Below are 25,890 nucleotides of genomic sequence, written 5' to 3'. Positions count from 1 at the left end.
AAGGAAGAAAGGAATGAGTAAAGGAAGGAAGGAATAAAAGAGTAAAAGAGCAAAGGAAGGAAGGAATAAAAAAGCAAAAGGAGTGAAAGGAAGGAGCCAAAGAAAGGAGCCAAAGAAAGAAAGAAAGAAAGAAAGGAGCAAAAGAAAGAAACAACCAAACAAACATAAAAAAAAACAAAAAGACAGAAACATAGAAAGAAACAGCGTGAGAGAAACTGAGACAATGAAACAAAGAATGAAAGAGAAGGAACCAGAGCCAAAGAAACAGAAAGAGAATCACAGAAGAAGAGAGAAACGAAGAAAAAGAGAAAGAAACAAAAACTAAAAGGAAACTGAGAAAGAAGAAACTGAAACTGAAAAAGAGACTACGAAAGAAACTGAAAAAAAAACCCAAAAAGAAACAAAGAAACAAAGAAACAAAGAAAGCAAGAAAGAAACACAGAAAAAAAAACAAAGAGAAACAGAGAAAGAAAGACACCAAGAAACAGAAAGAAAGAAAGAAACAGAGAGAGCAAGAGAGAGTAAAATAAAAAAGGTAGAGAGGAAGAACAATGAGAAAAAGAATTAAATATTTTTTTTCTCATTCTCCCTCTGTCCTTCTTTCTCCCACTTTTTTTCTGACTCTTTTCATCCTCTCTTTCGTTGTCTCTCTCTTACCCTCTTTCTTTTTCTCTCTCATTTGCTCTTTCTATCTTTTTAGCCCTCTTTCTCCCTTTTCTTTCTCTTTTCACTTTCTTTATCATTTTCTCTCCATTTCGCTATTAAATAAATCTTTTCAGTTTGATGGGCTTTAAGTTTGAAGCCTGAAATGTGGCAATATGACAAAAACTTCTCAGAGAGGGGGTCAATACTTTTGCTAGACACTATCTTTTTCCTATTTTTTCTAAATTCGGCGCGTTTGTTATTTCCTTCGGTTCCTGTTTGCAGCGACTGTGTGCTGACACGGCAGCCACACGCTCACGTCGTATTTGCTTATGTCAACGCTTCCAAGAGAGCAGTAAGCAAAGAATGGCTTTCGGTCTTATGAGGAGGCACGTGATTTCGTTTCGTTCAAAAGGAAGAGTTTTCTTTCCTTTTTTTTTTTTTATTTTTTTATTTTTTTTTATCCTTTTGGATATTGCCATTGTAACCCCCTGTCAAGGAGATAAATAAGAATTCAACGTTTCAATCTAGTATTAAAATTTGATGGTAGGAAATACAGTGGTACCTCTACTTACGAAAGGTTTAGGTTACGAAGTAGCAGAACGGGAAAATATTGCCTTTAGTTACAAGTCAAAATACAGTACAGTACGTGCCACTCCCAGAGTTTCCTAAATATAAACTAACTGGCTATGGCTTCACATCTGCCCTGCAACCCAGTGCGCATGCCTGCTCCCAGCATGCTCTTCGTGTCACCGTCACAGTTCAGAGTTAAGAGACGATGAGGAAGAGGAGAGCTTCCGGCAAGATAGCGGATAGGAGGAAGCAGCTATGATGCAATTAGTCCAAATTAAAGACATTTTATCAAAATTCCATAAAGTCTCGGGAAAAGTAATCTTCTGGTAAAAGTGTTGCTAAGTCGGGCTGTCGCTATGTCTGCCTCGCGCATTTCTGACGCATTGTCAAAAGCAGATGTCATTGGATCAGTTTTTCAAGGAAGGTCAAGGAACTCAAGGAAAAAGGTATATTAATATTTCTATTATTTTCTATTATTATTTTGAAAAGAAAAAAAACCTTGAAATACTACAAAAACACTACTAGAGTAATATTATTTAAAAAATACTCCTACAGTAATACCATAATGCTACTATGACAATACTACAAAAGAAACAACTGGAGTAATATTACCAAAATATTGAAGAAATACAACAAGAACACTACTATGAAAATATTATAAAAATACTACAATAATGTGGTTGGTTGTGGTGGTTGGATCCCTTAATCACACGGGTTGAATGGGCACCATTTCCCATGGTGTGTTTTGGGCAAGTACAGCCTGGTGGCGCCCATCCCTCTCCAGGCCAACAAAATTACTACAATAGAAATACTTCAAAAATACTACTACAGAAATACAAATATACAACTACAGTAAAACTATAAAACAAAATACAACTACAATAATACAACTACAATAATATTACAAAAATAATTAAGAGATACTACGAAAATACTACTATGGAAATACTTCAGAAATACCACAAAAATACTTACAGAAATCTAACTACAGTAAAACTATAATACAAAATACAACTACAATAATACAAAAATAATAAAGAGATACTACCAAAATACTACGATGGAAATACTTCAGAAATACAACTACAGTAAAACTATTATACAAAATACAACTACAATAATACAACTCCACAAATATTACTAAAATAATAATAATAAATAAAAATAGTACTTTGGAAATACTTCAGAAATACCACAAAAATACTAACAGAAATACAACTACAGTAAAACTATAACACAAAATACAACTACAATAATACAACTACAATAATATTACAAAAACAATTAACAGATACTACAAACATACTAGTCTGGAAATACTTCAGAAATACCACAAAATACTAACAGAAATACAACTACAGTAAAACTATTATACAAAATACAACTACGATAATACAACTCCATAAATATTACTAAAATAATAATAATAAATAAAAATAGTACTTTGGAAATACTTCAGAAATACCACAAAAATACTAACAGAAATACAACTACAGTAAAACTATAACACAAAATACAACTACAATAATACAACTACAATAATATTACAAAAATAATTAACAGATACTACAAACATACTAGTATGGAAATACTTCAGAAATACCACAAAAATACTAACAGAAATACAACTACAGTAAAACTATAATACAAAATACAACTACAATAATACAACTCCATAAATATTACTAAAATAATGATAATAAATAAAAATAGTACTTTGGAAATACTAACAGAAATACCACAAAAATACTAACAGAAATACAACTACAGTAAAACTACAATACAATATACAACTACAATAATACAACTCCAATGATTACAAAAATAATAAAGATATACTACAAAAATACTACTATGGAACTACTACAGAAATATCACACCCATATATAAAAAAATACCACTACAGTAAAACTATAATACAAAATACTACGACAGAAACGCTACAAAAATAGTACAATAGAAATATGAAAAAAATACTACAAAATACAACTACAGTAGTAAAACAAAAAAATTACATAGAGCCTACAAAAATCTACGATGTAAATTCTGACAAAATACTAAAGAATACTGCAAAAACTACTACTACGGAAATACTACAAAAATAAAAATGTAATTCAGTGCTTAAGACAGGGACCTAAAAATAGTTTTGCTTTAATTGTGAGTGTTTTAAATCATATTTGATGAAACTATATTCAAAAACAAATATAACAAGTAATATACTGTGTACCGGTAGATATCTGCGTGTATTTCTACTCCTAAATGAAAAAAAAACTCGGATAGTTCTTCCGGATCGACCCCTTGGCCGCATTTTTTAACTCAATGAGTGGTTAGCGCTTGTGCGGCACAGTTCATGTCATGGGAACCTGTCGTGGGTTCAAATCCAGCTCCAGACTTCCTGTGCGGAGTTTGCATGTTCTCCCCGTGCTTGCGTGGGTTTCCTCCGGGCACTCCGGTTTCCTCCCACATTCCAAAAACATGCATTTCAGGTGAATTGGCCGGTCCAAATTGTCCCTAGGTGTGAATGAGCGAATGAGTTGTCTGTCCCCGTGTGCCCTGCGATTGGCTGGCAACCAGTTCAGGGTGTCCCCTGCCCACTGCCCGGAGATGGCTGGGATGGGCTCCAGCACCCCCGCGACCCTAATGAGGATAAGCGGTACGGCTAATGAGATGAGATGAGATGAGGTTTGCCACTCTTAACAGTTGCCCGCCCCTGCATTAGACCACACAGTGCCATCTAGTGGTCAAATATTACACACTGGGGCTTTAAAGTTGAGTGATCCTCAGCTCGTCATCCTTTTTCCTTCCCTGAAACTAAAAATGAGCCACCGGGGCCACCTGCTACCTTCGATTCCTCGGGTGGTGAGTTCAATAAGAGCTATCAACGCCCCTCGGCCGCTCACAATTTCAACATTTCAGATGAAAACATGGGGAAACCGCAGCAATGGCTTCTTATCCCACACTCCCAAAAAGAAAAAATGGCGTATGCCAGGGGTGGGTAAAATTACGGCCTGCGGCCCACGTGCGGCCAGTCAAAATATATATATACTGTATATACCTGTAATTAATGTACTACTAATAAAAAACATCATTAAACCGTGTCTCCATTGTCCCTGTGTGTGTCTACAACAAAATGCTCCAACAGAAATACAACAAAAATACTACAAAATTACTACAAAACTAAATACCAATGTTATGGACTAAATATATATTTTCAAATTCATCCTAAAATGAAAGAAAATACTAAAAAAATACTCTAACAGTAATAGTAAAATACATAAGTACTTCCACAGAAATATTACGACAGAAACACTACAAAAATACAACAGTAATACTACAGAAATACTAAAGAAATACGATAAAACTACTGTGAAAATATTTCTCTAGAAACACTTAAAAAAAAATACCACTATAATAGAAAAATACCGCAGTCATACTTCTGAAATATTACAGATATACTGCAAAGTTGTATTATAGAAATACTACAAAAATACTGTAATACAAAAAAAACTATTACAATATCATTTCAAAAATACTAAGGAAATACTATAAAACTACAATGGAAATACTTCACAATACTTCTCTAAAAACACACGACAAAAATACTACTATAATAGAAAAATCCCGCAGTCATACTTCTAATATATTACAGATATACAGCAAAGTTGTTTTATAGAAATACTACAAAAATACTACTTAAATACTGTAATACAAAAAAACTTACAATATTATTTTAAAAAAACTGAGCAAATACTATAAAACCACAATGAAACTCTTTCAAAATACTTCTCTAAAAACACACTACAAGAACACCAGTATAATGGAAAAATACAGCAGTCATACTTCTAAAATATTACAGATATACTGCAAAGTTGTTTCATAGAAATACTACAAAAATACTGTAATACAAAAAAACAATTACAAAATCATTTCAAAAATACTAAGGAAATACTATAAAACTACAATGGAAATACTTCAAAATACCTCTCTAAAAACACACTACAAAAATACCACTATAATAGAAAAATCCCGCAGTCATACTTCTAATACATTACAGATCTACTGCAAAAAGTTGTATTATAGAAATACTACAAAAATGCTGCAGAAATACTGTACTACAACAAACTATTACAATATGATTTCAAAAATACTAAGGAAATACTATTTAAACTACAATGGAAATACTTCAAAATACCTCTCTAAAAACACACTACAAAAATACCACTATAATAGAAAAATCCCGCGGTCATACTTCTAAAATATTACAGATATACTGCAAAGTTGAATTATAGAAATACTACAAAAATACGATCGAAATACTGTAATACAAAAAAACAATTACAAAATCATTTCAAAAATACTAAGGAAATACTAAAAAACTACAATGGAAATACTTCAAAATACCTCTCTAAAAACACACTACAAAAATACCACTATAATAGAAAAATCCCGCGGTCATACTTCTAAAATATTACAGATATACTGCAAAGTTGTATTATAGAAAATCTACAAAAATACTACAGAAATACTGTAATACAAAAAAATGTACAATATTACTCAAAAAATACTAAGCAAATACTATAAAACCACAATGGAACTTCTACAAAATACTTCTCTAAATACACACTACAAGAATACCACTATAATAGAAAAATACAGCAGTCATACTTCTAAAATATTACAGATATACTGCAAAGTTGTATTATAGAAATACTACAAAAATACTGTAATAAAAAAAAAACTATTCTTGGTTCATATTATTTCAAAAATACTAAGGAAATACTTTAACTCCTTGTGATTAAGGGCGTCACAAATAAACATGACTTGAGTTTTTTGAGTTTTCCCTTGCCCTCATGTCGGTTTTAGATCAGGGGATGTTGTAAAATACTCTGTAATACTATGTAGTCTGTTCAGCCCTTTGAGACTCCTTGTGATAAAGGGCGTCACAAATAAAGATGACTTGACTTGTTATGAAAGACAAATCTAATTCTAAACATGATAGTAGCTTTTAACTTTGATGTTACCAAAAACAAAGAAATCTATTGTATCTATGTTATGACTGCAGAAAAAAGGTCTAAATGTAGTAAAAGCTAGCACTCTTGTTGGTGATAGGAATGAGTTGAGAGGTGTTGTAAAAGGATAGTGGGATGTTTGGGCCGTCATGTCCTGCACGGTTGTCATGGCGCCCAGCTGGCCCCGCCCCTGGACACCGGCTGAGACACATTGGACTGATTGCTCTTGGAGTAGAATTTTAAATTTTCCTTTTGGAACTGCCCGCTGCCAGATCATTGTTTAACCCTCGTTGAAACCCTGTTCGTGCCCGTTTGATCTGAGTACTGCCTAGTTTGTAATTTCGATTGCCTTTGAACCCGTTTTGTTTTGGGTCAGTTTGTGTGTTGGACAACTTTTCTTTCCTAATTAAAGTGACAGATCGCATACGAGTTCCGACTTTCTGCTCCCCGGCCCGTTTCGCGACATGGGCGCGTTCTGACGGATGGGCAGGGCACCCGTATGATGCGGCAGGGGTAAACCAGTGAAAGCTGTCGGGCCCTGCTGTTGAACAGAAGAGTGTGTTGTGTCACCCTGGCCCGAGTGTCCCGTTTCATCTGGAGGAACGAAAGCATGACCAACTTAGGTGCCGAGGTGCTTATCTTGTTTGGGGTGTTCGGGCGTTTGGGTTGGCCATGGTCCAAAAAAATGTTTGGCAGATTTTTTTGCAATTTTTTTCCCCTTTTTTATTTTCCTTGTTATTTTCCTGGTTATTTTCCTTGTTATTTCCCTTGTTATTTTCCTGGGGTTTTTTATCCTTGGGTTTTTTTCTCTTGGTTCTTTTTCTCTTGGTTCTTTTTCTCTTGGTTCTTTTTCTCTTGGTTCTTTTTCTCTTGGTTCTTTTTCTCTTGGTTCTTTTTCTCTTGGTTCTTTTTCTTGGGTTCTTTTTCTTGGTTATTTTTCTTGGTTACTTTTCTTGGTTACTTTTCTTGGTTACTTTTCTTGGTTACTTTTCTTGGTTACTTTTCTTGGTTACTTTTCTTAGTTATTTTTCTTAGTTATTTTTCTTAGTTATTTTTCTTGGTTACTTTTCTTGGTTACTTTTCTTGGTTACTTTTCTTGGTTACTTTTCTTGGTTACTTTTCTTGGTTACTTTTCTTGGTTACTTTCTTGGTTACTTTTCTTGGTTACTTTCTTGGTTACTTTTCTTGGTTACTTTTCTTGGTTACTTTTCTTGGTTACTTTTCTTGGTTACTTTTCTTAGTTATTTTTCTTAGTTATTTTTCTTAGTTATTTTTCTTGGTTACTTTTCTTGGTTACTTTTCTTGGTTACTTTTCTTGGTTACTTTTCTTGGTTACTTTTCTTGGTTACTTTTCTTGGTTACTTTCTTGGTTACTTTTCTTGGTTACTTTCTTGGTTACTTTTCTTGGTTACTTTTCTTGGTTACTTTTCTTGGTTACTTTTCTTGGTTACTTTTCTTGGTTACTTTTCTTGGTTACTTTTCTTGGTTACTTTTCTTGGTTACTTTCTTGGTTACTTTTCTTGGTTACTTTCTTGGTTACTTTTCTTGGTTACTTTTCTTGGTTACTTTTCTTGGTTACTTTTCTTGGTTACTTTTCTTGGTTACTTTTCTTGGTTACTTTTCGTAGTCATTTTTCGTAGTCATTTTTCTTAGTTATTTTTCTTAGTTATTTTTCTTAGTTATTTTTCTTAGTTATTTTTCTTAGTTATTTTTTGGGGTTATTTTTTGGGGTTATTTTTTGGGGTTATTTTTCTTGGTAATTTTTTTTGGTTATTGTATGTGTTTGTTTTGCTGTCGGTCATCCCTCTTGAGGGATATGACCAGGGTAGATAGAATTGTATCTACAGAATATTTTCTAAACGAGACACAAATGGCCAAAGTTCCCATGTGACCCATGACAGAAATAGACACAAGAGTGTGGACGAGTCTCATGGAGCCAGACTTACAAGCTGTCCCTTATCCTTTGAACTCTGTCTGGGGTGGGAAAGGGCCAAAGTGGAAGCAGCGATTGCGGCTTCTCACCACACAATGCCGAGATGGAATCCTACGCACTTGCTCTCTACTCCAGCCTCAATCAATTCTGCGTATTTCATATCAACAGTGCTTGCAAGCACTCGCCGCCCAGGCAAGGTGCGGCTTCCGGCACGGGACCAGCCGTTTTTTCTCTCTTTTTTACGCTCTCTTTTTCTGCCACTTTCTCCTCCCCGTCTGCCTTCCAGCCAGCTTGTCGAGGGTGCTCTGCGGCATCCTTTTTCTGGTGAATCAACGCCTCCTCTTCCAATCTCTTTTGTTGGGGAAAGAAAAACCGCCATCCCTCCCCACCCCGAACACCACAAACTACCCGTATTCTGTCGGTTTCTTAATGAATAATTCACCCCCACCCCCTTTTTTTCACTCAATGGTGCACAATCACTGCAGTCGAGCCCCCGAAATGCATCGTGCTAAAAATACACCTACTGTAGAAGACTAGCAAACACCCCCCCCCCCCCCCCCCCGACCACATTACCCCCCCTTCGGTGAAAAAAACACATCAACTATGAGGACAGTACTGCAGGGTCCCTTCTTGTGTGCACTTTGTATGCAAGGGAGGGACGCCGGTTATGTCATCGCGTGCACACCATTTCTGCAACGCCAAAGGACGCTATTTAGCGACATGCTCCTTGGTTGTTTAGATCACATGACCGTGCACGCTAGTCGGAGCTTCCTGGACCAGCACCCACATGTCAGGATTTTCGCATATTGCACTAAATACGATCCCAAAACTGTATGTAACATCCTACATGCCCATATTTCTTGTGTAAATTATAACCTTTATCTTTTTTGTTCCTTTATATTGTGTAAATTACAACCTTATCTTCCTTGTTCCCTTATATCCTCACTGTTAAATGTGAAACTAGAGTGCCACGTCCAATTTCATTGTCATAATATGTTCAACCCATATTCTATTCTATAAACAGAATCGGCAAACGGAGAGGGGTTGTGTGTCACTTTGGGTTGGACTAGCCATTTGGTATACAGATTTTCTGGTTGGTGGGAATTTTAGTAGAGGAAAACAGCAAAAAAATTGGAGAGAGAGAGAGAGAAAACTGATTGTGTTCAGGGCTAGAGATGGGAAAACATGTTTTTTTTTTCAATGAGTGAGTTCATCCATTTATAACAATGATAGATAGATGTCTAGATAGATAGATGTCTAGATAGATAGATAGATAGATGTCTAGATAGATGTCTAGATAGATGTCTAGATAGATAGATAGATAGATAGATAGATAGATAGATAGATAGATAGATAGATAGATAGATGTCTAGATATAGATGTCTAGATACATGTCTAGAGATAGATAGAGATAGAGAGATAGATGGATAAGATCTATCTTTCTACCTTGGTCGTATCCCTTAAGAAAGGTGACCGACAGTAAGACAAACACATACAATAACAAATAAAATAAATGGGAAATAAAAGGGGAAAATAAATAAAATAAAATAAAATATAAAAGAAGATGATAGTAGATTGAGAAAATCACTTGTGGAGCTACATGCTAGTATGTGATAAAGGAAAATAAAACCTTTGTTAACACAGTGTGCGTGAATGTAAATAAAGAGGGCAGGTGGAAGCTTAGTCATGCACCCACCTTGCACAGCTGAAAGTTTTCCGACACGAGCGTTTCCTGCACGTCGATTTCCTTGGGGGTGGGCGCCGCGGTCGGGGTACCGGCGGCGCTACCGCACGACGGGGAGCCCACTGTCCCGCCGCCGGGAGAAGAGGTGGTCAACCCGTCCAGCACCTTCCGAAACTTCTTCATCTCCGATCTCTTTTCTTGCACTAGCGCGGAAGAGGGACGAGAGTGTCGGACGAAGCTCTCTGCAGATGCTCGGTGAGGATGATGTCGGGCCTCCTCGTCTCGTCTCTAAGTGCAATTTAAAAAGTCGCACGGGCGCCTCATCCTGGCCGCCGTCCCTTCCGAATGAAAGCTTCTGGATGGCTCGCCGCCTCCGTCGCAGCTGCAGCAGATGCTCGCCCACAAACTTCTCCGGATCCTAGAGTAGGATCCACGCAGCACGGAGGAGGGACATCCCACGCGGCAGCAACAGTCAACCTCGGGGAGAGCGGAAAACAAAAACAACTTGGGAAGGGAAGGATAAGGATAATTTGAAGATAAAAACTAAAAAAAAAGAACAAAGAGACTTTGAGCAGGAATCCACAGAGAGAAACCACGGAGAGAAAATCGGCTTGTTGGAGCCCAAGCGCTCGCCGAGAGAGACTGGTGCTGTCCGCGGTGCTGAAAACACTCACCGAGCCTGGCAAGCCCCACCCCCTTCACTCTCTTCCTGCAGTTTCTGCTCTCCCTCTCTTCACTCATGGAAATTGCAATAGAAAAAAACCTTAGTTGCCTTTATTATTACATAGAAGGGTACAGCCCTAGCTTGTTGTTAACTCTTGATGCTAACACTAATGATTAGCATTGCTGCAGCTACTAGATAACCTAAAATAGATAATGTGGTCATGTTTTGAGATGGCTACAAATAGGAGAATACACATTTTCTTTTACTTTTTGTGTATTCTATTAATCATCTTATGGAAGGAATACCTATATTATTTCCTTAAAAATATTAGCAGGGATGATGCCACACTCCCAGCACCGCACTTTGTTTTTAATGAGTGGGCTGATAGGTACCTTGAAGCTAAGACTAACATGCACAGTGTTTAGCATTGATGCTTCTAGTTTTAATTGGAAATATTGTTTTGAGATGGCTACAAATAGGAAAATTCACCTTTTCTGGTTAGCTAGCTACTTTTTGTGTATTCTATTAATCATGTTATGGAAGGAATTCCTATCCTATTTTCTTAAAAATATTACCAGGGATGATGTCACACTCCCCACTTTGTTTTTAATGAGTGGGCTGATAGTTAGCTTGAAGCTAACACTGACATGTGCAGTGTTTAGCATTGATGCTTCTAGTTTTAATTGGAAATATTGTTTTTGAGATGGCTACAAATAGGAAAATTCACCTTTTCTGGTTAGCTAGCTACTTTTTGTGTATTCTATTAATCATGTTATGGAAGGAATTCCTATCCTATTTTCTTAAAAATATTACCAGGGATGATGTCACACTCCCCACTTTGTTTTTAATGAGTGGGCTGATAGCTAGCTTGAAGCTAACACTGACATGTGCATTGTTTAACATTGATGCCTCTAGTTTTAATTAGGAAATACTGTTTGGAGATGGCTACAAATAAGCGGATAAAATAAATAATCGTCTAAGATTATATGAAAATACATGTTTTAATTGCTAGTTAGTCGGCTACTTTTGTTGTTTTGTACTTATGTTATGGAAGGCATATCTATCCTATTTTCATAAAAATAATGCCAGGGGTGATGTCACAGTCCCAACCTCGCTCTTTGTTTTATAATGAGTGGACTTTTACCCATATTCTAACTTCCAATGATAAAATTTTCCTATGATTTCACATTTTATACAAATGTTTTTTGCATAATCACAAAACATACATGTTAAGTTTCAGAAATGGGAAATCGGGAGATTTTTTTTTGATGCGGTTATTATTATTTGAAAAGACAACAATAAAAATTCGTTTTTCAATCTACTTTGTTATTTTATGTTTACATGTGATTATTACAATGTTTAATTATTCCAAATTTTCTGGTGTTCTTTAACATAGTCATATGTAGCACTCTAATTTGTCTGCTGCTCATGAAGGAATGAGATCACGTGGAGTTTGAGATTATGATTGCAGAGTCTGGATCAAAGCTTTTTCCGGTGCAGAACGGCGAAAAAGACGATGATAAAGACTACGGATAATTCGGCTAAATTTTAATCGGCAAAACTTTGTTCACATAAAAATTTCGGCGACCAAAAATTAAATTACCGTATTTTCCGCACTATAAGGTGCACCTAAAAGTCTTACTTTTTTTCAAAAGCTGACCATGCGCCTTATAATACAGTGCGCCTTATTTATGGATCAATATCAAATCACAAAGTCTTCCAACTAACTTGCAGCCGCCGACTCGATTTTCCCTCGAACGCCAAGAAGTCCGCGGAGTATGCTGGGATTTATTTACCGGCGTTTCATTGGCTAACCAATGTGTCAATCATCATTTGAATCCATCACTATTAGCTAAAGTTATTCGGAGGTAAAGGGGGCGGATCCTTTTTATCATTTACAGGCTGGCATAGGCTTAAACGGCAAACAAAGCCTGCAATTGGCCGAAAAAGATGAATGCGTATAGCACGTGGTTGACGGCATACAGAAAGTATTTTTTTACTATTCTGTATTTGTAAATATTTTATTCTCCTGGATTTACTAAACTCACGGATATAAGAGGACCATGGCTGCACATTATTATGAACACAACGACTTCGGTGAGCTACTTCGGCTATATATTTTCCCTGTATCTTGTTTCAGACTGAACTCGATGTTTCTGTGATAAGCGGTGCAGATAATGGATGGAATGGAGTGTCTATTTTTAAATGAAACTCAATTCCAAGTGTTTATTGTCATATGCACAGTAAAGTTGCGAGCGAAAATAGAAACTAAGGAATGGTTGGCATTTCTTGAATCCCAAGACTTTAACCTTCCGAATGATGGAACGATGCATTTGAGTGACATCGTACGGATACCGCATCCGCACGTGTTCTCGACACGAATTTGAGTCTTTGCAAGCTTTGGGAATGTTAGGGGGTAATCAGTTGGACTGAACTATCTGACTGTTTTGTCCACGTTCCCATTGTAGCGCCTTATCATCCGGTGCATCTTATGTATGTCAAATATAGGAACAAAAATATTTTTTTGGGGGTGCGCCCTATAACCTGGTGCGCCTTATAGTGCGGAAAATACGGTATTAGAAATCAGTAGATGTTGCTCTCAGATCAGTAGGCGGGAGAATCGTAGCCAAAGCGGTAGTCTCCCGACCAAATCGGGAGACTTAACAAGTGTGACAAAATGATTACGTTTGATCTGCCATAATTCTGCTTTATTCAATACAATTCAGGCAAAGTTTCTTCTTAGAATGGAAAGAGCTTTTTACCTTCATGACAACCTAGTTCTGTGCATCAGGTGAAGGTTATATAGCAGGGGTGACCCTCGAGAGCAGCATGTCCTTCATGTTTTTGGAGTTTCTCTGCTCAATTACAGGTGAGTCCAATCACCTGGGTCATTATCAAGCTTCCACGCAGCTAGCTAACAAGTTTTACACCTGAGTTGGGGAAGAGAAACCTCCAAAACATGCAGGACATGGGACTCTTGGGGACCGGGGTGGCCACCCCTGTTATATAGATTTTTAGCATTTTCACCAAAAAAAAGACAATTATTTATGTCTGTGACAGCAAAAATACAAAAAATATTGATACAATAACTTGAAGCGTCAGATTGTACTGTGTATTTATTTTTTTCTAAAGTGATATTGTGAGATTTTTGACCTCTAGATATCACTGTATTATGGAGAGCAACAGAAAACGAGTGGTAGGAGTGCACAGGGAAGATTATGAACTAGAGACTTCTCATCTCATCTCATCAGCTGCACCGCTTATCCTCAGTAGGGTCGCGGGGATGCTGGAGCCCATCCCAGCTATCATCGGGCAGTGGGCAGGGGACACCCTGGACTAGTTGCTAGCCAATCGCAGGGCACACGGGGACAGACAACTCACTCTGTCACACTTAGGGACAATTTGGACCGGGCAATTCAACTGAAATGCATGTTTTGGGAATGTGGGAGGAAACCGGAGTGCCCGGAGGAAACCCACGCAAGCACGGGGAGAACATACAAACTCCGCACAGTAAGGCCGGGAGCTGGATTTGAACCCACTCAGGAGGTTCCCACGACCTCAGAACTGTGCTGCACACGCGCTAACCACTGCGCCGCCATGCTGCCCAAACTAGAGACTTAAAGTGACCAAAAAGCACAATTTTTTCATCTTTTTTCTCAGCTTTTTTGGTTTATTGGGGTAGACTTTGCAGCAAGATGACAGACAATCATGTTGGCTTCCAAATGCTAAGCAAAATGAACACAAATACCTCAACCTACAAGTATTCTGATTAGCCAGCCAGCCATCAATCATGTTCCCTAGCTACTGTAGCCATTTAGTTAGCTACTATATATCAGTTTGAAATGATTTCCTCCCACATTCCAAAAACATGCATTTCAGGTGAATTGGCCGGTCCAAATTGTCCCTAGGTGTGAATGAGCGAGTGAGTTGTCTGTCCCCATGTGCCCTACAATTGGCTGGCAACCAGTTGAGGGTGTCCCCTGCCCACTGCCCGATGATTGCTGGGATGGGCTCCAGCACCCCCGCGACCCTACTGAGGATAAGCGGTGTGGCTAATGAGATGAGATGAGATATAGACAGAGAGACGGAGAGGTAGGGAGAGAGAGAAGGAGAGAGAGAGCAACAGATAGAGAGACAACAACAGAAAGTTTACATGATAGTTCATGTATTTTTTCCCATTTTAAATCAATAAGGTTTTAAAACCAGGGGGAGGGGCTAAACAATACACACGGTACCTTTAAATATTGATCTTTTTTTAATAGTGTTAAGTAGTGTTAAGTCAAGTCATGTTTATTTGTATAGCCCTTAATCACAAGCAGTCTCAAAGGGCTGCACAAACTATTTCAAACAACAGAGTAATGTAATACCATCCCCTGATCTAAAACCTACATGAGGGCAAGGAAAAACTCAAAAACCTTAACATGAGGAGAATGGAGAAACCTTAAGAAGGGACCATACATTAGGTAATCCCCTTTCCAGGATGACCAGGCTGCACTGAATGTAACATGACCAAAAAAAGACAATTAAAAATAAAGTATAAAATAACAAAAGTATAATGTAAAATAAAAAAATAAAAAGGATGACCATCGACAATATATAAGTAAAAAAAAAAAGTATGCCCTTGCTGGCCTGGTCCGTATCCAGGTCGACTCTTATACTAAAACTAAATGACCATCCAAATGAATTTGTATGTATCATTTGATTTGAAAATACACATTTTAAAGCAGTTCCTATAATAGATGCAAGACTGGGTTGACAAAAAGCTTTAAAGGGACCGTGTGTATTATTGAGCACCTCCTAGTGGAAAAAAATAATAATAATAGGGTTACATGAACTATCATACAAACGTGCATTTTAGAAACTCATTGTCATGTTTACTGATGTGATGCGCTTGTGCCCGCTTGTGTGGCGCCAACTACCTCGGACTCTGATTGGCTCCCTGTCCCTATTCAAACCCACTCCTTTCTGTCACCTGTGGTCAGTCCATCTGCGAACATCAGTGTACTCTAGACATGCTTTTTCGACCCTGACTCCCACCTGTTTTTGTTCCCGTCTGTTTCCTGGCTTCGACCCGTTTTTTGGTCCTGACCACGTCTCCTCTCCTCTCCTGGCTTTCGATTTATTTCCGATCCCGACCACGTTTTTTGCTCTCCTATCCCGGCTACTGACCTGTTTCCGTTCCCGACACCGCCATCGCTTGCCACGGAAATTCCACTTTCCGTGTCCAACAATCACCGGATCGTGGGTATAACCCTTTTCTTTCTTCCAATAAAACTGAGAGAAACGTAACGCAAGTGGGTCCTGTCTCCCTTCTGGTCCTGACACTCATAGGTTAAAAAGTTTGCATTTATTTGACATAACATGAGCCTGAGATGGAGCTGAAATTATTTTTCGCCATTTACCTGTCTGGCTGTGAGTAAATAGGTGCCACGTTCTATTTTTAAGGTTTATTATCGCTTAACCAGAGGAATTGTAATCATTATGTCATAATTACTGATGTAAATCACCTGTGCCCACTTCTATGGCGCCAACTGCCTCGGACTCTGATTGGCTCCCTGTCCCTATTCAAACCCACTCCTTTCTGTCACCGGTTGTCAGTCCGTCTGCGAACCTCAGTTAACACTAGGCAAGCCTTTCCCGACCCTGACTCCCACCTGTTTTTGTTCCCTTCTGTCCCCCGGCTTCGACCCGTTTTTTGATCCTGACCACGACTCTCTCGACTTGTTTCCGACCCCGACCACGTTTATGCTCTCCTATCCCGGCTACTGACCCGTTTTTTTCCGTCCCCGACACCGCCATCGCTCACCACAGAAGTTCCACTTCCACGTCCAGCAATCACCCGATTGTGGGCGAAACCATTTCTCTTTCTTCTAATAAAACTTGTGAGAAACGCAACGCAGGTGGGTCCTGTCACCGTTCTGGTCTTGACACATTAGGAATCAGTAATGTATTGTATTATTGTAGTTCTTCTTCCGAAGTGTTCCGAATAAATTGGTAAAACAATTACATCCATAGGCAGGGTTGGGTAGGGTTACTTTAACTGGATTACTTTCAATTACTTTTGGATTACTCCAATACCAAATATGCTAATAAAAGACAAAAGAAACTAAATAGGAATACAATGACTCAATTTTGTGCAGGCTTGGGGAGTAACGGAATACATGGAACGGCAAAAATGATGTTGGCAAGCTCATTTCATCTCATCTCATTAGCTGCACCGCTTATCCTCAGTAGGGTCGCGGGGGTGCTGGAGCCCATCCCAGCAATCATCGGGCAGTGGGCAGGGGACACCCTGAACTGGTTGCCAGCCAACCGCAGGGCTGTTGGGAAGCTGTTTGGATTTATTTTCATTTTGTTTCTGTCGCATTTGATGTTCGTTTTGCCGGAGATCAAAGACATCAAAGCCAGGAGAGAAAGCTTACCACGTGTTGTGAGTCATCATTTTAGTCATATTTAGTTTATTTTGTCTTTTATTAGCATATTTGGTATTGGAGTTATCCAAAAGTCATTGAAAGTAATCCAGTTAAAGTAATCCTACCCAACCCTGTCCATAGGTGACAACAATACAAAAAAGAACGAGATGGTTTATTTAATTTACCGGCTGCACTTGAGATCTCCCGATTTCAGAGTGCAAAGCCCTCAGCCTAGCATTTAAGCCTCACTTTTTTTTTTACCGGATTTTAATATTTTATAGCGTACGGGCAAGGCTCGGTTGAGTGTAATACAACTATTAGCACATGACACGAGTGCAAAAAAAGTCTTCGAGGCTTCAGGAACATGCAAAAGCTGGAAAACCAAGAACTGTCTCTCAAGCTGCTTTACAGAGTAACAAAAAGATTACTAGTAGGCATCAGCTGATGAATGTGACTGAAGAAAACCCTTTAGTGAATTTCCCCAGTGGGTCGATTAGTTTTATAATTGCGGTTGGCTGGAACAATCAGCACGGTCAAGCTGGTTGGTTAATATTTGAACAGTCATTAAAGGCTTTGAAAGAAATACCACATTTTTGCACAGTCATCCATTTATGAAACCACAAACATATATGGGAAAAGAGTTGTCCGACAAGGTTGTTTTATAAGATGTTTTCAGAAATGTTAAGATGATGAACCGTACACAGGGTAAAATTGGATGGTTTAGTAAAAAAATTTCACTGCACAACTGCTATTTAAGGTCTACAAAAACATAGTGCCAGAAAACATTCATAAATTATTTATTCGGAAAGAGGGAAATTATAACTTAAGGGGCTGTCGTAAATTCATAATCCCAAAGGTGAGAACCACCAGGAAAAGTATGTGTGTGTCTGTGTGTGGAGCAATGTTCCCTGTAATTTTCCACGGGTCTGAGCGTTCACACAAAGTCGGTGAGCAACGCTTGAAACAACAGTGAGCAACGGCAATCCCAAGTGTGGCAATTAAATCATTATCAAATATGTCCAAAACTTGACATCAAGTAACATTTTGCTGAGTTTCCGACAATGTGAAATTATTTTTCTCTTTTGAATGAATTGACTCATGTACTATTGGAAAGGTTCGCGGCCTACAAACGTCGTTTGTTCTAACAATTCTTTCACAAGATATCCATTTCTTTTTATTTCCTGATATATTTTGTCGTATAAAATTTACATTTTTGGGGGCTTATTTAGTCGGTTGTAAGATACAGAACTGGACTTAATCACATTTTTTTAGTGGAAATACAATGTTGGCAACAAGATTCACTTGATATCATTGGAAATGATTTGAATGCAACACAAACTCTTCTTTTTTCCGTGTTTTTTTTTCTACTTTTTTTTAAAAAAATCCTTTAAAAAAAAGATCTCATTGTGTTTTTTTCTGAGCTGTTACTTTTTTCTTTTTGCTCTCTATTTACTTTTTTCCTACATTTCTTTCTTTGCTTTTTTCTAAATTTGTCCTTATTTTTTTCTCTTCCTTTGGTTTCTTTTTTTCTCAGCTTTTCACTACTTTTTCATTTTGGTATTTTTTCTTTTTTGTTCTACTCCCCCCTTCCTTTAGGTCATGTTGTGCATAATTTTACATAATATTTGGTCATGTTGGGATTAAAGAAGCAAAAACTACCTGAAGAGCCGTTTAGGACCCGAAAGAACCGGTTCCTTTTAGTGAGCCGAGCCGAAGAAGCCGGTTTTCTACTAACTTTACTCAACTTCGTTCTACTTCGACTCGACTTTAAAATACCGCATTTAGGACACAACGTCGGGGGAACCCGTGTATTTTTACCTTCATGCACTGTAACTTTGACTTAAGTCGCTTCTTAAATAGTAATTTTGAGCCCTCGTTTTTGTGCGCTGGCTAGATTTTCTTGTCCGCTGAGAATGTGCGAGCAGTGCGCAATTGGGAACACTGGTGTGGAGTCAAATTTTGGAACAATTTACAAGACGAGATCAAACAATGTCCAACTATTCACTTGTTCAAATCTAAATACAAAAAAAACATTACTGGCGGAATACAGAGATGAAGAAAATGGGTGATACGAGAGATTGGGAATAGTGCGTCTAGAACAGGGGTGTCAAACTCATTTTAACTCGGGGGCCACACGATAGAACAAACATTCTGTCGGGGGCCGGACTAGTAGATTAAAGAGGAAGAAAAAGAGATAAAGAAATAAGAGAAAGAGGGAGGGAAAAGGAGAGGGCGGGACAAAGAAAGAAAAAGAGAGAGAGGGAGAGAGCGTGAGAAACAAAAGAGATAAACGGAGAAGTCGTGAGAGAGGGGGAACGAAAAGGAGAGGAAGAAAGAAATTAAAGAGAAATAGAAAGACAGAAGGAGAGAAAAGAGAAAATAAAGCGCATAGGGTAGGGAGAGAGAAAGAGGAAAGGAAAAAAGGAAGTTAGAGCAAATGAAGTTAAAAAGACACGGAGCGAGAAAGAGACAAAATGCAACAAAGGAAGAGAAAAATAGAGACACAGAGAGTGGGAGAAAAGGGGTGGAAAAGAGAGAGAGAGAGAGAGAGAGAGAGAGAGAGAGAGAGAGAGAGAGAGAGAGAGAGAGAGAGAGAGAGAAATAAATAAATACAAGTACAGTGTCTTTGTGAGAGGAACTTGGCTTTGGCAACATCAAGTGGACATATTTCAACCTGCAGCTTGTTTTTCTCTTGCGCTTCTCTGAGTGTTGTCTCGCGGGCCGGATTCAATCCCTTATCGGGCCTGATCTGGCCCGCGGGCCGCCTCTTTGACACCTGTGGTCTAGAACTATGGTTAACTTTGTGTTATTGTTGCTATTGTTATATCATAACTGTTATTAATATTATTTCTATTGTTGTTATATCATTGGTGTATTTAAGAGAGAAGATGAAGGGGTAGGGAATATAAGCATTTGCCTCTTACTTCCCCTTTTCGAACATATTATGTAACGTTATTTTGTTTTTGAGTTATTGTTTTTGTTCTGTTTTATTTTAATGTTTGAATAAAGTTTTCATTCATTCATTCATTCAACATGACAGACTTAAGCCCGCAATACATATTTTTCCGCGTCTCCGCACGACGCAAGGGGAAAAGGTCAAAACCAACTCGACGTATAAATATGTAAAGCACAGTGTGCAAATGAATACATTAATCACATTTATGAGACACCACTGCGTAGGAAATGTCACAAATCCGACTTGGAAAGGAAGAGGGACGAATAGAACGACTCCGAAAGGAATCAGGTATCCTAATGAGCCGGTTTCCATGCCGGGCACCGGCGCTCTTACGTAAGCCATTTTACATCAGCAGCCTTTGCCCTACGGCCATGTTGGACGTTGAAAAAACACCCCACACACTCGTGCAGAAACAATCTTTTTTTTGTAAAAAGAGAAAAATAAGAGGGACAACATGAAAAGCCGTGTCAGAAAGAGCAATGCCTCGACGTGGGTTTAGTCATGTTTTTTCTGGAACTGCTTCACGATGCATTCTAGGGCGAGCAGCGTGCCAAAAAACGTGTCTGCTGATGTGTAAGGAGGTGGAACACGTGGACGTGTAATCCCGAAAGGAGCTTTGTTTTGGCGTCGAGGTGTTGGGTAGGGTTACTTTAACTGGATTACTTTCAATTACTTTTGGATGACTCCAATACCAAATATGCTAATAAAAGACAAAAGAAATTAAATATGAATCAAATGATGACTCACAACACGTGGTAAGCTTTCTCTCCTGGCTTTGATCTCTTTGATCTCCGGCAAAACTAACATAAAATGCGACCAGGGTTGGGTAGGGTTACTTTAACTGGATTACTTTCAATGACTGTTGGATGACTCCAATATCAAATATGCTAATAAAAGACAAAATAAATTAAATAGGAATAAAATGATGACTCCCAACACGTGGTAAGCTTTCTCCCCTGGCTTTGATCTCTTTGATCCCTGGCAAAACGAACATCAAATGCGACCAGGGTTGGGTAGGGTTACTTTAACTGGATTACTTTCAATGACTTTTGGATTACTCCAATACCAAATATGCTATAAAAAAAGACAAAAGAAACTAGATATGAATCAAATGATGACTCACAACATGTGGTAAGCTTTCTCTCCTGGCTTTGATCTCTTTGATCTCCGGCAGAACGAACATAAAATGCGACAGAAACAAAATGAAAATAAATCCAAACAGCTTGCCATCATCATTTTTGCCGTTCCGTGTATTCTGTTACTCCCCAAGCCTGCACAAAATTGAGTCATTTTATTCATATTTAGTTTTTTTTTTGTCTTTGAGTAGCATATTTGGTATTGGAGTAATCCAAAAGTAATTGAAAGTAATCCAGTTAAAGTAACCCTACCCAACCCTGGTAACGACACACGCCTCTACATGCCAATATCTTTGAAGAGCGGAATGACACTACACCGAGAAAGAACGGTGACCAGGTGATAAAGGTGCTGTATCCAAGTTAGATCAGAAGGCTTCTCCTGCTACTGATAAATATGAGAACCAAAACTATATGTTTCATGTAGAGGGAGCAAACCCCTAGCCCAATAAAATGGCCTGGGGAGGGATGGGCACCACCAGGCTGTACTTGCCCATGACATACCACAGTAAGTGGTGCCCTGACAATCCAAGCGGTCAGGGTTGGGTAGGGTTACTTTAACTGGATTACTTTCAATGACTTTTGGATGACTCCAATAGCAAATATGCTAACAAAAGACAAAAGAAACTAAATATGAATCAAATGATGACTCACAACACGTGGTAAGCTTTCTCTCCTGGCTTTGATCTCTTTGATCTCCGGCAAAACGAACATAAAATGCGACAGAAACAAAATGAAAATAAATCCAAAAAGCTTGACATCATCATTTTTGCCGTTCCATATATTCCGTTACTCCCCAAGCCTGCACAAAATTTAGTCATTTTATTCCTATTTCGAATTTCAATGGGTTTTTTTTTTTTCAGTTTTAGAGTTTGGGACTGGCTGCAGACATCACTCTGGTCTATTCAATATTTAATGCGCTGACCTTTTGTTTACATTCGCACCACAAGAGTTTTTAAATGATTCATATTTCGACCTGCGTGTATCTCTTTGTTCAGCATCTAATCCGGGGGTCACCCTTAAAAGCTGAGAGCTACTTTTTTGTCACGGATCAGCGCAAAGGGTGAACTATTAGCTATGCATTTTTTAAAACAGCAACATATGCTATTACTTAGTTACTAGCATCATCGTGTGGTATGCTGGGAGCACCGCTGGGGACAGGAAAAACATACGGAGACCAATCAACACGGGTCAAAATATCATCGGCTGCTCTCTGCCCAGTCGAGAAGACATTGCCGGCTTGCGATAGCTTAATAGAGCCATTCATATTATAAAAGACAATTACCACGGCAGCACGGCGGCGGAGTGGTTAGCGTGTGTGCGGCACAGTTCTAAGGACTTGGGAACCTCCTGTGTGGGTTCAAATCCAGCTACCGGACTTCCTGTGCGGAGTTTGTATGTTCTCCCCGTGCTTGCGTGGGTTTCCTCCGGGCATTCCAGTTTCCTCCCACGTTCCAAAGACATGCATTTCAGGTGGATTGGCCGGTCCAAATTGTCCCTAGGTGTGAATGAGCGAGCAAGTTGTCTGTCCCTGTGTGCCCTGCGATTGGCTGGCAACCAGTTCAGGGTGTCCCCTGCCCATTGCCCGATGATTGCTGGGATGGGCTCCAGCACCCCCGCGACCCTACTGAGGATAAGCGGTGCAGCTAATGAGATGCGAGGAGACAATTACCACCACCTCTTTGACTTGCTGCCCTCTGGTAGGCACGACAGGTCCCTCAAAACAAGTACAAAAAAAGCTGAGGGACAGCATTTTACCGAGGGGCATCACCACCCTAAACGAGTGCACAAAACTGTGCTGCTAAATGTTATTGCACTTATTTTCATTGCACTTTTGTTACGATACACGATTATTTTTCATCGCATTATTATTCTAGTTTCAGTTTTTTCTAAGCACTAATTTGTCATTTTTGTTTACCTGTTTATCCAGATAGTATTTGATCTTGTTTCTCTTCAAAGTCTTTAGTACAGGTTTTACTCTGGGGTGCCATGTCTAATCTCTTTACATATAATGTCTCACAACAAAGACAAGTCTATTCTATTCTGTTCTAGTCAAGTCTGTCATGATTACCAATGTGAATCACCTGTGCGCGCTCATTTGGCACCAACTGCTGCGGGCTCTGATTGGCTCCCTGTTCCAGTTCTGTCATCTTCCTGTTGTCAGTCCGTCTGCGAACCTCTGTTGATACAAGGCAAGCCTTTTTTGACCCTGACTCCCACCTGTCCTGTTTTTGCTCCCGTTTGTGTCCGGCTAGGACCTGTTTTGACCCCGACCACGTCGGCTTTCCCGTCTCGGCTTACTACCCATTTTTGATCCCGATTACGTCTACTCTCCCATCCTGGCTTACGACTCGTTTCCAACCATGTTTTTGCTCTCCCTGTCCGGGCTACCGACCTGTTTTTCCGTCCCTGACACGGCCATCGCTCGCTACGGAAGATCCACTTCCGTGTTCGGATCACAAGCAGAATACGAAAGCGAACACCGGATCGTGGGTGCACCCCTTCCTCGTTCCTTCAATAAAACTTGCGTTAAACGTTATGCGAGTGGGTCCTGTTTCCGTTCTGGTTCTGACGCTAACAGTCTTATAGCCACTTTCTTTCCATTACCACCCTTCAAAAAAACACACACACACACGACCCATTTTTGATCCAGACTATGTCTACTACTCTCCCGTCCTGGCATAGGACTCGTTTCCGACCCCAACCACGTTTTTGCTCTCCCTGTCCCGGCTACCGACCTGTTTTTTCATCCAGCGAACACCAGATTGTGGGCACAGCCTTTCCTCTTTCCTTCAATAAAACTTGTGGTAAATGTTACGCAATTGGGTTCTGATTCCGTTCTGGTCGTGACAAAGTCAAATCAAGTCACATTTATTTGTGACGCCCTTAAATACAAGATGTCCCAAAAGACTGCACAGGATTACAATGACACCATCCCCTGATCTTTAACCAACATGCGGGCATGGAAAAACTCAAAACCTAAACACAAGGAAAATAAGAAACCTCTATGCTATTCTATTCTATGTTACTACCAGGTTGTAGTCATTTGTAGTTGTTATGATTACTGATGCGAGGCACCTGTGCCTGTTCCTTTGGCGCCAACAGCCCTGGTCGCTGATTGGCTCCCTGCCTCCTTTGAAACACCCGTCTCCCGAAAGGAATCCGTCAGACTGTCTGCGAACCTATCCTCTCAGGTAGGCAAGCTTTGTACTCTCCGTCATTATCCTGCCCTGTTTTCCTGCCTGATACCTGTTGCCGACTTTTTTCTGGACCTGTTTCTGCTTTTGCTCCTCCGTCCCGGCCATCGACCTGTTTTGCCCTGTTTCCTGCCTGATATCTGTTGCCGACTTTTTTCTGGACCAGTTTCTGCTTTTGCTCCTTTGTCTCGGCCATCGACCCGTTTTGCCCTGTTTTCCTGCCTGATACCTGTTGCCGACTTTTTTCTGGACCCGTTTATGTTTTAGCTCCTCCGTCCCGGCCATGGACCTATTTTGCCATGTTTCCTGCCTGATACCGGTTGCCGACCTCTTTTCTGGACCTGTTTCCATTTTGCTCCCCCGTCCCGGCCATCGACCCGTTTTGGCCTGTTTTCCTGCCTGATACCTGTTGCCGACTTATTTCTGGACCCGTTTATGCTTTTGCTCCTTTGTCCCAGCCATCGACCCGTTTTGCCCTGTTTCCTGCCTGATACCTGTTGCCGACTTTTTTCTGGACCCGTTTATGCTTTTGCTCCTCCGTCCCGGCTATCGACCTGTTTTGCCCTGTTTTACTGCCTGATACCTGTTGCCGACCTCTTTTCTGGACCCGTTTTGGCCTGTTTTCCTGCCTGATACCTGTTGCCGACTTTTTTCTGGACCCGTTTATGCTTTTGCTCCTCCGTCCCGGCTATCGACCTGTTTTGCCCTGTTTTACTGCCTGATACCTGTTGCCGACCTCTTTTCTGGACCAGTTTCTGTATTGCTCCCCCGTCCCAGCCATCTACCCGTTTTGCCCTGTTTCCTGCCTGATACCTGTTGCCGACTTTTTTCTGGACCCGTTTATGCTTTTGCTCCTCCTTCCCGGCCATCGACCCGTTTTGCCCTGTTTCCTGCCTGATACCTGTTGCCGACCTTTTTCCTGACCCGCTTATGCTTTTGCTCCTCTGTCCCGACCATCGACCCGTTTTGCCCTGTTTTCCTGCCTGATACCTGTTGCCGACTTTTTTCTGGACCAGTTTCTGTATTGCTCCCCCGTCCCAGCCATCGACCCGTTTTGCCCCGTTTCCTGCCTGATACCTGTTGCCTGATACCTGTTGCCAACCTCTTTTCTGGACCCGTTTCTGTTCTGCTCCCCCGTCCTGGCCATCGACCTGTTTTCTCGCTGTTCCACGACACGAAGGTGCCACTTCCACGTTCCTGCCAGCTGTTATCCCTGACCGACGATCATCGTGGATGCAAGCACTGCTCTCTTTCTTAATAAAAACCGAGTAAAACAAACGCTATTGGGTCCTGTCCCCGTTCCTGTCTTGTGACAGTAGTAGGGTCAAAATAGGCCCAGTCAAAAATCTGCACTGAGTGATTTACATTGATAAAAACATCTTAAAAGAATCGTTCATGTATTTAAAAACACTCCTCTTGTCAATGATTCCTCTCGCCAGTTAGAAGTCACATTTCCTAGGAAATCACAATGACCCATCGTTAAGAGGGAACAAAAGTGAGGCTGTGACGTTTCATCCTCATATTAAAGCAGCTTCCAAATATAAACTCTGTTTTGGGGGATTTATCACCCAACAGGGGACAAAACCGAACCCAGGAAAAAAATCTAATTCTTCCCCCTTGTTTTAAAGCCTTGTAAGGTTCTCTTCGAATCAATAGAGAATACAAATGGGACGGCACTAATAAGAA

General features: G+C 39.7%; 1 protein-coding gene across 13 annotated transcripts in view; it reads right to left on the bottom strand.

The window, feature by feature from the left end:
* Positions 1-10,469, bottom strand: part of stxbp5l (syntaxin binding protein 5L) — a 308,998-nt gene extending 298,529 nt beyond the window's left edge. For all 13 annotated transcript variants that reach the window (XM_088353620.1, XM_088353624.1, XM_088353621.1 and 10 more), the window contains exon 1: positions 9,854-10,469. In XM_088353620.1, coding sequence (XP_088209746.1) covers positions 9,854-10,024 — 171 coding nt within the window. In that variant the 5' untranslated portion in view covers positions 10,025-10,469. The remainder of the gene's footprint in view (positions 1-9,853) is intronic.
* Positions 10,470-25,890: the final 15,421 nt, after the last annotated feature.

The sequence above is a fragment of the Urocampus carinirostris genome, chromosome 14, assembly GCF_059441175.1.
Source record: "Urocampus carinirostris isolate Australia breed hairy pipefish chromosome 14, RoL_Ucar_1.0, whole genome shotgun sequence".
Taxonomy (NCBI): domain Eukaryota; kingdom Metazoa; phylum Chordata; class Actinopteri; order Syngnathiformes; family Syngnathidae; genus Urocampus; species Urocampus carinirostris.
This window is presented reverse-complemented; position numbering and strand designations above follow the sequence as displayed.